The 12,066-nt window shown below is 37.5% G+C and overlaps 1 protein-coding gene across 1 annotated transcript in view; it reads left to right on the top strand.

The window, feature by feature from the left end:
- The window catches only part of GLIPR1L2 (GLIPR1 like 2), a 46,370-nt gene extending 39,378 nt beyond the window's left edge, over window positions 1-6,992 (top strand). Inside the window, exons 5-6 of the mRNA XM_012441469.3 lie at window positions 6,543-6,569; window positions 6,649-6,992. Of these exons, the coding sequence (XP_012296892.2) occupies window positions 6,543-6,569; window positions 6,649-6,992 (371 nt within the window). The remainder of the gene's footprint in view (window positions 1-6,542; window positions 6,570-6,648) is intronic.
- The last annotated feature ends 5,074 nt before the right edge of the window (window positions 6,993-12,066 follow it).

The raw sequence follows: 12,066 nt of genomic DNA, 5'->3' as shown, positions 1-12,066 counted from the left end.
TATAAAGTAGCTTAAAACAAGAATTTAGGCTGGGTGTAATGGCTCGTGCCTGTAATCTCAGCACTTTGGGAGGCCAAGATGAGTGGATCATCTGAGGTTAGGGATTCGAGACCAGCCTGACCAACATGGTGAAACTCCATCTCTACTAAAAATACAAAAAATTAGCCAGGCGTGGTGATACGCACCTGTAATCCCAACTACTTGGGAGGCCAAGGCAGGAGCATCACTTGAACCTGGGAGGCAGAGGTTGCAGTGAGCTGAGACCATGCCACTGCCCTCTGGCCTATGTGACAGAATGAGACTCCAGGAAAAAAAAAAAAAGAAACTTGAAGGCAAACACATAAAGGCCACAGAAGATTTGTCAAGACAAAAGAAGATGAAATTACTGGTAGAAACATTGGGAAAAAATTAAATCATTATAGAAGTGAAGATTACACTGGAAACAGCAAAAGGAAACAAAAATGCCAGAAAATAAGGAATATGGAGGTCATGACTAAGAGATGCAAGAAATCCTATTTCATTGCATTCTTGTCATAGAGTCATTGGCAAACTCTAACTTGAAGCTATACAGAGAAAATAATTCATAGAACTGTACTTCCTGGTTTCAGCTCTACAATACAAAATTGACTTTACAATTTTGTATTGATTTGGTAGTAATGCTACTTTGGAAATACAACTAAAGAAAAAAGACTGAAAAGAAATAAACAAAGCCTCCAAGAAATATGGGACTATGTGAAAAGACCAAATCTACGTTTGACTGGTGTACCTGAAAGAGACAAGCAAAATGGAACCAACTTGGGAAACGCTTTTTAGAATATTATCCAGGAGAACTTCCCCAACCTAGTAAGGCAGGCCAACATTCAAATTCAGGAAATACAGACACCACCACAAAGATGTTCCTTGAGAAAGGCAACCCCAAGATACATAATTGTCATTTACCAAGGCTGAAATGAAGGAAAACATATTAAGGGCAGCCAGAGAGAAAGATCAGGTTACCCACAAAGGGAAGCTCCTCAGACTAACAGTGGATCTCTCTGCAGAAACCCTACAAGCCAGAAGAGAGTGGGGGACAATATTCAACATTCTTAAAGAAAAGAATTTTCAACTCAGAATTTCATATCCAGCCGAACTAAGCTTCATAAGCAAAGGAGACATAAAATCCTTTACAGATAAGCAAATGCTGAGAGATTTTGTTACCACCAGACCTCTGTTACAAGAACTGAAGGAAGCACTAAATATGGAAAGGAATAACCGGTACCAGCCACAGCAAAAACGTACCAAATTATAAAGATCATCAATGCTATGAAGAAACTGCATCAACTAACAGGCAAAATATCTAGCTAGCATCATAATGACAGGATCAAATTCACACATAACAATATTAATCTTAAATGTAAACGGGCTAAATGCCCCAATTAAAAGACACAGACTGGCAAATTGGATAAAACGTCAAGACCCATCAGTGTGCTGTATTCAGGAGAATACATTTCACATGCAAAGACACACATAGGCTCAAAATAAAAGAATGGAAGAATATTTATTAAGCAAATGGAAAGCAAAAAAAAAAAAAAAAAGCAGGGTTGCAATCCTAGTCTCTGATAAAATAGACTTTAAACCAACAAAGAACAAAAGGAGACAAAGAAGGATATTACATAATGGTAAAGAGATCAATGCAACAGGAAGAGCTAACTACCGTAAATATGTATGCACCCAATTCAGAAGCACCCAGATTCATAAAGCAAGTTCTTAGAGACCTACAAAGAGACTTAGACTCCCACACAATAATAGTGGGAGACTTTAACACCCCACTGTCAATATTAGACAGATCAATGAGACAGAAAATTAACAAGGATATCCAGGACTTGAACTCAGATCTGGACCAAGCAGACCTAATAGACATCTACAGAATTCTCTACCCCAAATCAACAGAATATACATTCTTCTCAGCGTCACATCACACTTATTCTGAAATCAACCACATAATTGGAAGTAAAGTACTCCTCAGCAAATGCAAAAGAACAGAAATCATAACAAACAGTCTTTCAGACCGCAGTGCAATCAAATTAGAACTCAGGATTAAGAAATTCACTCAAAACCTCACAACTACATGGAAACTGAATGACTTGCTCCCGAATCACTACTGGGTAAATAACAAAATTAAGACAGAAATACAGATGTTCTTTGAAACCAATGAGAACAAAGACACAACTTAACAGAATCTCTGGGACACATTTAAAGCAGTGTGTAGAGGAAAATTTATAGCACTAAATTCCCACAAGAGAAAGCAGGAAAGATCTAAAATAAACACCCTAACATCACAATTAAAAGAACTAGAGAAGTGAGCTGGGCAGGGTGGCTCACACCTGTAATCCCAGCACTTTGGGATTTGAGGCCAAGGCAGGCAGATCATGAGGTCAGGAGTTCAAGACCAGCCTGACCAACATAGTGAAACCCCATCTCTACTAAAACTACAAAAAATTAGCCAGGCATTGTGGTGCACACCTGTAATCCCAGCTACTCAGGAGTCTGAGGTAGAAGAATTGCTTGAACTCAGGAGGCAGAGGTTGCAGTGAGCTGAGATCACACCACTGTACTCCAGCTTCAGTGATAGAGTGAGAAAAAAAATAAAGGAACTAGAGAAGCAAAAGCAAACAAATTCACGATAAAAGCTCATCACTACTGGTCATTAGAGAAATGCAAATCAAAACCACATTGAGATACCATCTTACACCAGTTAGAATGGTGATCATTAAAAAGTCAGGAAACAACAGATGCTAGAGAGGATGTGGAGAACTAAGAATGCTTTTACACTGTTGGTGGGAGTGTAAATTAATTAAACCATTGTGGAAGACAGTGTGGCGATACCTCAAGGATCTAGAACTTGGAATACCATTTGACCCAGCAATCCCATTACTTAGTATATACCCAAAGGATTATAAATCATTCTACTATAAAGACATATGCACATGTATGTTTATTGTGGCACTGTTCACAATAGCAAAGACTTGGAACCAACCCAAATGCCCATCACTGATGGACTGGATAAAGAAAATGTGGCACATATACACCATGGAATACTATGAAGCCATGAAAAAGAATGAGTTTATGTTATTTACAGGGACATGGATGAAGCTGGAAACCATCATTCTCAGCAAACTATCACAAGAACAGAAAACCAAACACCACATGTTCTCAAGTTGAACAATGAGAACACATGGACACAGGGAGGGGAACATCACACACTGGGGCCTGTTGGGAGGTGGGAGGCTAGGGAAGGAATGGCATTAGGAGAAATACCAAATGTAGATGACAGGTTGATGGGTGCAGCAAACCACCATGGCACATGTATATCTATGTAACAAACCTGCACATTCTGCACATGTGCCACAGAACTTAAAGTATAATAAAGTCATTATATAAAATATGAAGTAAGACCAAGTGCAAAAGACTAAAATAACTTCAAAGATCCAAAAGATCAGTTCATCTCCAAGGTGCCTTAATATTGAGTTCTAAATTTTCCCCTAAGAGTAATATTATTTCAAGACAAAGTCTTTTGTTGCTATTGGGTTATTTATGTGTAAGAACTCGTTTATCTTCCCACTCTGCTTCCTAGTGGAATTCAGGATTGGTTATCTGACCATCATAATATTTAGCTCTGTGTCCCGACCAAAATATCATCTTGAATTGTAATCTCCACATGTTGAGTGGGGAAACTTGGTGGGAGGTGATTGGATCATGGGACCAGTTTTTCTCATGCTGTTCTCATGATATGAGTGAGTTCTCATGAGATCTGATGGTTTAAAGTGTTTGGCAGTTGCCCCCACCTCTCCTCCCACCATGTAAAATGTGCCTTCCTTTCCCTTCACCTTAGTCATGATTGTAAGTTTCCTGAGACCTCTCCAGCTATGCACAACTGTAAGTCAATTAAACCATCTTTCTTTATAAATTATCCAGTCTCAGGTACTTCTTTATAGCAGTGTGAAAATGAACTAATACAGGAAATTAGTACCAGGAGTTTGGGGCACTGGTATAAAGATACCTGAAAATGTGGAAGCAACTTTGGAACTGGTTAACAGGCAGAAGTTGGAACCATTTGGAGGGCTCAGAAGAAGACAGGAAGATGTGGGAATGTTTGGAACTTCCTAGAGTCTTGTTGAATAGTTTTGACCAAAATGCTTATAGTGAGATGGACAATGAAGTCCAGGTTGAGGTGGTCTCAGATGGAGATGAAGAACTTATTGAGAACTGGATCATTCTTGCTACGCTTTAGCAAAGAGACTGGTGGCATTTTTACCCATACCCTAGAGATCGGCGGAACTTTGAACTTGAGAGAGATAATTTAGGGTGTCTGGCAGGAGAAATATCTAAGCAGCAAAGCACTCAAGATGTAAGCTGGATGTTTCTAAAAGCACATCATCTTATACATTCACAAAAAGATGATCTGAAATTAAAACTTATTTTTAAAAGGGAAATGAAGCATAAAAGTTTGGAAAACTTGCAGCCTGACCATGTGGTAGAAAAATATACACATTTTATTTTTTCTAGGGAGAAATTCAAGCTGGCTGCAGAAATTTGCATAAGTAACGAGGAGCCAAATGTTAATCACCAAGACAATGGAGAAAATGTCTCCAGGACATTTCAGAGATTTTTATGGCAGCCCATCTCATCACAGGCCCAGATGCCTAGGAGGGAAAAATTGTTTCTTGAGCCAGGCCCAGGCCCCCGCTGCTCTGTGCAGCCTTGGGATATGGTCCCTTTCCTCCCTATTCCAGTTTAAGCCATGGCTCAAAGGGGCTAAGGTACAGCTCAGGCCATTGCTTTAAAGGGTGTAAGCCCCAAGCCTTGGCAGCACATTGGCAGCTTCCCTGTGGTGTTAAGCTTGCAGGTTCATCAATGACAAGAGTTGAGCTTTGGGAACCTTTGCCTAGATTTCAGAGGATGTATGGAAACACCTGGATGTCCATGTAGATATCTGCTGCAGGGGTGGAGCCCTCATAAAGAACATCTACTAGGGCAATGCAGAAAGGAAATGTGGAGTTGGAGCCCCTTCACAGAGTCTCTACTGGGGCACTGCCTAATAGAGCTGTGAGAAGAGGGCCACCATCCTCCAGATCCCAGAATGACAGGTTGCACCATGTGTCTGAAAAAGCCACAGGTACTCAATGCCAGCCTATGAAAGCAGCCACAGGGACTGAACCCTGCAGAGCCACAAGGGCAGACCTTCCCAAGGCCTTGGAAGCCTACTCCTTGCATCAGTATGCCCTGGATGTGAGACATTTAGGAGATTATTTTGAAGCTTTAGGAGTCAATGACTGCCCTGCTGGGTTTTGAACTTGCATGGGACCTGTATCCCCTTTGTTTCAGCTAATTTCTCCTACTTGAAATGGGAGAATTTACCCAATGCCTGTACCCTCATTGTATCTTAGAAGTAACTAACTTGCTTTTGATTTTATAAGCTTATAGATGGAAGGCACTTGTCTTTTTCTCAGATGAGACTTTGAATTTGGACTTTTGGGTGAATGCTGGAATGAGGTTAGAATTTGGTGGACCCTTGGAAAGTCATGATTGTGTTTTGAAATGTGAGAAGGACATGAGATTTGGAAGGGGCCAGGGCAGAATGATATAGTTTGGCTCTATGTTACCACCAAAATCTCATCTCAAATGGTAATCCCCAGGTGTTGAGGGAGGGACCTGATGGGAGGTTATTGGATCATGGGTGCAGTTTCCTCCATGCTGTTCTCATGATAGTGAGTGAGTTCTCATGAGATCTGATGGTTTAAAAGTGTTTGGCAGTTTCCCCTTCACTCTCTCTCCTGCCATCATATAAGACATGCCTTGTTTCCCCTTCACCTTCTGCCATGATTTTAAATTTCCTGATGCCTGCCCAGCCATGCAGAACTGTGATTGAATTAAACCTTTTTTTCCATAAATTACCCAGTCTTGGGTAGTTATTTATAGCAGTGTGAAAATGGAATGATACATCTCTCAACTCAAATGAGCAGAAGAAAGGGAATTTATTTCCTAAAAAGTACTATTATCTCATTGGACTAGTTAACTAAAAATATTGAATGCCAGGCTATAGAGTTACCTTTGCCATCTGGGAAATTAAGAGCAACTGAAAGCTTCTAAAAATAAGAATTACATGAGGAAAGTGAATAGATTTCTAAGATTAATTAGGAGTGATCTAGGGGGGGAAAGAGAGATGAAAATAAGAGATATTATAGAATCCGAGAATGTTGGAGCTGGAACAATCTTTTAAGGATGGAAGTGGAGAGACTTATTTAAGTCAATGATGTGAAGACAGAATTAGCACTAGAATGCATGTCTCCTTACTCCTATATTTTCATACTTTCTGTAGCAGACCAGGCTGAGTTCACCAAAAGGGAGTATATTATACTTTGAAATTGGCTACTGGTTGGAGAGGGGCATCAATAATGCCTGAGAACTAAGAGAAAGGGGCACTATTGTTGGGAAATTATCTTATTTTTTAGAGAAAGAAGAAATTTTATCTAAAATTTTATGGACTTTCTTTTTCTTTCTAGGTAATGCAGAGCGTGACGAAGCCATATGTATGTATTGTCCCTTATTTCTTAAACAATTTAACTACTTTATGTGAAATCCAGCTTTCAATTCCTTCTTTATTTACAGATTACCGATTTTGGTATCCAAAATGGGAAGTGCCCCGGCCAATTGTGTGTGATCCACTGTGCACGTTCATTTTATTATTGAGAATATTATGTTTTATGCTGTGTGTCATAACTGTTTTGATAGTACAGTCTTATTTTCCAAATATCTTGTTGGAACGACAAATGATATTTACCCCTGAGGAATCTGAAGAAGAGAAAGAAGAAGAGGAAAAAGAGGAAAAGAAGAAAGAGAATGAGGAAACGGAAATGGAATTGGAAATAATGGAAATGGAGGAGGAAAAAGAAGAGGGAGAGGAGGAAGAAGAGGAAACAGAAAAAGAAAAGATGGAGGAAGAGGAAAAATAAGAGGAGGAAGAAAAGGAAGCTGTATCACCAACATAAGCCAAAAGTATAATGCAAAAAAGACAGATAGAAAAAAAGGAAAGTAAAACACTGAGTTTTAACAAGAAAGAAAATATGCAAACCACTATTGAAATGTTTTTTATTCCCTTCTCTCCTGTGCTTATTCAATAAATTTACATTTGTAAAACAAAGAAACAAACAAAAAACATGTAAGCATTAAGGTGAGCTCTTTGACACTAAGAACAGATAAAGATGTAACAAGAAAAACACTGAAAAAAAATTGACCAGTCTAATTAATCTTAAGATTTCACCATGTTATTCTAGTAAAAGTAGGAATTTTTATTTTCTAAATATGTTCCCATCTCTGTGCTTTCAGTATTTTCTAAATGAGTTAATACATTTTTCAAGTATTAAATGACATTATTCATTTAAGGTGCTTAAGATTGTTCCAAGTTCAGATAATTCCAAGAACAACCATTCAATAAATATTGTTGGATTTTTGTTTTTACTGTTACTGTTATAGTTGTTATTGGTGGTAGTGGTAGTTTTCATGCGATATTAAGGCATCTAATATTATTATTTGTTTTTGTGGTATATGTTCGTGGAATGATTTAAGTGGTACCTGTACATCCTACTAGGATGCAAATTTATTATTTCTAATTTATGTTCAATATTTCAGTAAAAACTTGCTGTAATTTTCTGCCACCAAAGGCTAATAAATGCCAGAATTTTAATTAGTTGTGGTGGCAGAATCTGGGTGCTTCCAAATTCATATGATAAAATAAATTTTATCATATAAAATAAAAATTATTTACTTGTTATTAATATGTGTAGCAAAAGTTCAAAAATTAATAACTACTTACCACTAGTAATACTAATAAATGAACTAAATAAAAATACCTAGCAAAGGAGATTTCTTTAGCTATAAAATAAATAGATAGTACTAGATGACCACTAAGATCTCTTCATCAATGAATATTCAGATCAACTTTGTAAAGGAATCAGTAGTATCTGTGGAGTATACCAAGCCAACACCTGGGGAAAGTACCTGATTTCCATGAAAATATTCCTGAATTCAGCACCTTATGTGGGAAAATGGTAAACACCTTTTATTACTCAGTTTTAAAATATGCAAAAAGCAATGTATACTATTTTTCCAATTGCCATTCCATGCTTACCTCTCTAATTGTTGCACACTTATTAGAACTCAATGTGATTTAGATGTGAAAGGTTAATATAATTCTATTTATGACAGGGACTTAGAGAACTCATTCTAATTGGGAATCAGAGGCTTAATAAACCTGAAGGTTTAAGTGAAAGAAGTGACATTGAAAGAAAGAATCATTGCATATCTGATGTTTTCAAATAAAAGAATCTCTGTTTTCCAATTTTGATAGAATATTGTGTTCTTAAGCTGTATTTCTCAATGAATGGTTCCACTAGGGAGGAAAAAATCCTAGCATAGCCAAATAACTCAAATGGTATAAATGCTATATGTATTAAAGATGACTCTACTTCATAGCTTTCATACTGTTTTTGAACAAGGCTAAATTTTTCAAGTAGTTTACATTTTTCTTCAATTAGTCCAGAAAGCATTACAGCTGACTTCTAACCGATCTAAAAATTCTCCACAAAAAAAAAAAAAAAAGGAAACAGCAAAAAATCCAACAATAGCTGCCCATATCACCAATTCCCATAAAAAATACCATAAAAATTAGAATCTGGTCGCATACCATCAGGCAGTGATGCCACAACCCTGCATAGCACCTCCAGGACCAGTCATAAGTACGGCCGAGGGGTAGCCCTGGGCTCCTCCATAATGCCAAGGCTGCTCTGGCAGTCATTGCAGTAACTCTGGCCTGTCAGAGTCGCAATGAGGGGCAGAGAACAAGCAGCCTTTGGTCTGGAACCCTAATCCGCACATGGCAACCAGAGCAGACCACTGTGGAGCCAGCTGTGTGAGGACCTGGGGCACCCACAGGCCTCACAGCCCCATGCTGCCCACCCTGGCTCCCACGAGAACAGCATGGGAAAGATTTCAGAAATGTTATCATTTCTGCACTGTTATCATTTCTGATCTTTACAACCTGAGGCAGTGCAGGTTCAAGCCCAACTTGCACAAGCCTGCAATGCACCCTGTCCTCGCCACTCCACCGCCCCACCCCTCTGTTTGGTTTCTATTTTTTTCTCTTTTTTTTCTTTTCAAGTTTCTGCTGCCACCTTCAATTTCTCCTCAGAAAATAGTTGTTTCTTTTCAATCACAGTGTCAGGCTGTAAGTTTTCCAAACTTTTATGCTCTGCTTCCCTTACAAAACTGAATGCCTTTAACAGCACACAAGTCACTTCTTGAATGCTTTGCTGCCTAGAAATTTCTTCCTCTAATACCCTAAATTATCTCTTTCAAGTTCAAAGTTCTACAAATCTCTAGGGCAGGGCACAATGCCACCAGTCTCTTTGCTAAAACATAACAAGAGTCACCTTTACTCCAGTTGCCAACAAGTTCCTCATCTCCATCTGAGACCACCTTAGCCTGGACCTTATTGTACATACACTATCAGCATTTTTGTCAAAGCCATTCAACAAATCTCTAGGAAGTTACACACTTTCCCACATTTCCCTGTCTTCTTCTGAGCCCTCCAAACTGTTCCAATCTTCCGCTTGTTACCCAGTTCCAAAGTTGCTTTTACATTTTCAGGTATCTTTTTCAGCAATGCCTCACTCTAACTGGTACCAATTTACTGTATTAATCCATTTTCACACCACTGACAAAGACATACCCAAGACTGGGCAATTTATAAAAGAAAGAGGTTTATTGGACTTACAGTCCCACATAGCTGGGTTGTCCTTACAATCATGGCAGAGGACAAGGGGGAGCAAGTCACATATTATATGGATGGCGGAAGGAAAAGAGAGAGCCTTTCTAGAGAAACTCCCACTTTAAAACTGTCAGATCTCGTGAGATCCATTCACTATCACAAGAACAGCATGGGAAAGACCTGTCCCTATGATTCAATCATCTCCTACTGGGTCCCTCCCACAACACATGGGAGCTGCAGATGAGATTTGAGTCGGGACATAGAACAAAACCATATCACTACCCAAAATAAAAGAAATTCATTATATTGAAAAGACACCTGCACTCATGTTTATCACAGCACTATTCACAAAAATGAAGTCATGAAATCAACCCAAGTGGCAAATATTTAATGTCACTGTTATCATTTCTGCACTGTTATTTCTGATTGTATGTATTTGAATTGTCTCTTTTATTCTTGGTTATTCTAACCAGCATTCTATCAATTTTTTTTATCTTTTCAAAGAGCCAATTTTTTTTTTTAATTTTTTGATCCTTTGTATCATTTTTTTGGTCTTTATCTCATTCAGTTCTGCCTTGATCTTTGTTATTTCTTTTCTCTGCTAGCTTTAGGTTTTGTTTGTTTTTACTTTTCTAGGTTTTGTGTTTTTTTTTGGTACAATGTTAGGTAGTTAATTTGAGATCTTTCTATCTCTTTAATGTAGGCATTTAACACTATAAACTTTCCTCTTAGAACTGCTTTTGCTGTATCCCAGAGGTTTTAGTATGTTGTGTCTCTAGTTTCAAAAAATTTTTAGTGGTTTCTGCCTTAATTTCATTGTTTACCCAAAGACCATTCAGCAGCAAGTTGTAGTTTCCATGTATTTGTATAGTTTTGAGATTTCCTCTTGGTATTGATTTCTAATTTTATTCCACTGTGATACAGGAAGATACTTGATATGATTTTGATTTTTTTAATGTATTGAAACTTGGTTTATAGCCAAGCATATGATCTATTTTAGAGAATGTTCTATGTACAGATGAGAAACGTGTATATTCTGCAGTTGTGCCAACTGTTCTGTAAATGTCTATTAGGTCTAGTTAGTCTAGAGTCCAGTTTCAGTCTAGACTTTCTTTGTTGATTTTCTATCTCAATAATCTGTCTAGTATTGTCAGTTGGGTATTGATGTCCACCACTATTATTTCATTGCTGTTGGTCTCTTTTCTTACATCTAGGAATATTTTTTCTATGAATCTGGGTGGTCCAGTTTGGGGTACATATATCTTAAGATTGTTATATCTTCTTATTGAATTGGTCCCTTTATCATTATCATTTATATAATGATCTTCTTTGTCTTTTTTTTTTTTTTTTTTTTTTACTTTTGTTGATTTAAAGTCTGTTTTATCTGATATAAGTATAGCTACTCCTGCTCACTTTTGGTTTCCATTTGCCTAGGATGTTTTTCTCACCTCTGTACTTTGAGTCTTTACCCATTACGTGGCATTCTTATAAGCAGCATATAGTTGAATTTGTCTTCATATTCAATTCACCAATCTAAATCTTTAAAGTAGAGCATTTAGTTCATTGGTATTCAAGATTAATATTGATATGTGAAGTTTTGTTCTTGTCATAATGTTAGCTGTTACCTAGTTGCTTTCTAGTTTCATAATTGCTTTATAAGACCCATGAGTTTTATACTTTTGTGTTCTTTTATGATGACAAGTATTATCCTTTTGTTTCTAGGTTTAGAATTTCTGTGAGCATTTCTTTAAGGGCCAGTCTAGTGTTAATAAATTCCCTTAGCATTTGCATGTCTGAGAACTGTTTCATTTCTCCTTTATTTATGAAACTTGGCTTAGGAGGATACAGAATTCTTGGCTGGCAGTTTCTTTCTTTAAGAAGATTAAAAATGGAACCCCAATCTCTTTTGACTTGTCAGATTTATGCTGAGAAGTCTTCTGTTAAATTGACGGGATTTCCTTTATAAGCTATATTCTTCTCTTTTGCTGCTTTTAGGATTTTTTCCTTCACGTTGACTTGAATAGTCTGAAGACTATATACCTTGATGAGGTATGTCTTGTAGAGTATCTTCTAAGGGTTCTTTTTGCTTCTTGTGTCTGGATGCCTAATTCTCTGGCAAGACTAGAAAGGTTTCCCAAATTGTGCCCTTAGATAGCTTTTCCAAGTGTTTTACTCTTTCTTCTTCTTGTTTAAGAATGTTTTACTTTTTCTTCTTCTTGCTTAACTCATAAGTTTGGTCAACTTATATAATTCCATATTTC

Source organism: Aotus nancymaae, unplaced genomic scaffold (assembly GCF_030222135.1).
Source record: "Aotus nancymaae isolate 86718 unplaced genomic scaffold, 86718_ANA_hifiasm-v0.15.2.pri h1tg000016l, whole genome shotgun sequence".
Lineage (NCBI taxonomy): Eukaryota > Metazoa > Chordata > Mammalia > Primates > Aotidae > Aotus > Aotus nancymaae.
The sequence above is the reverse complement of the archived record's forward strand: the minus strand, read 5'-3'. Positions and strand labels throughout refer to the sequence as shown.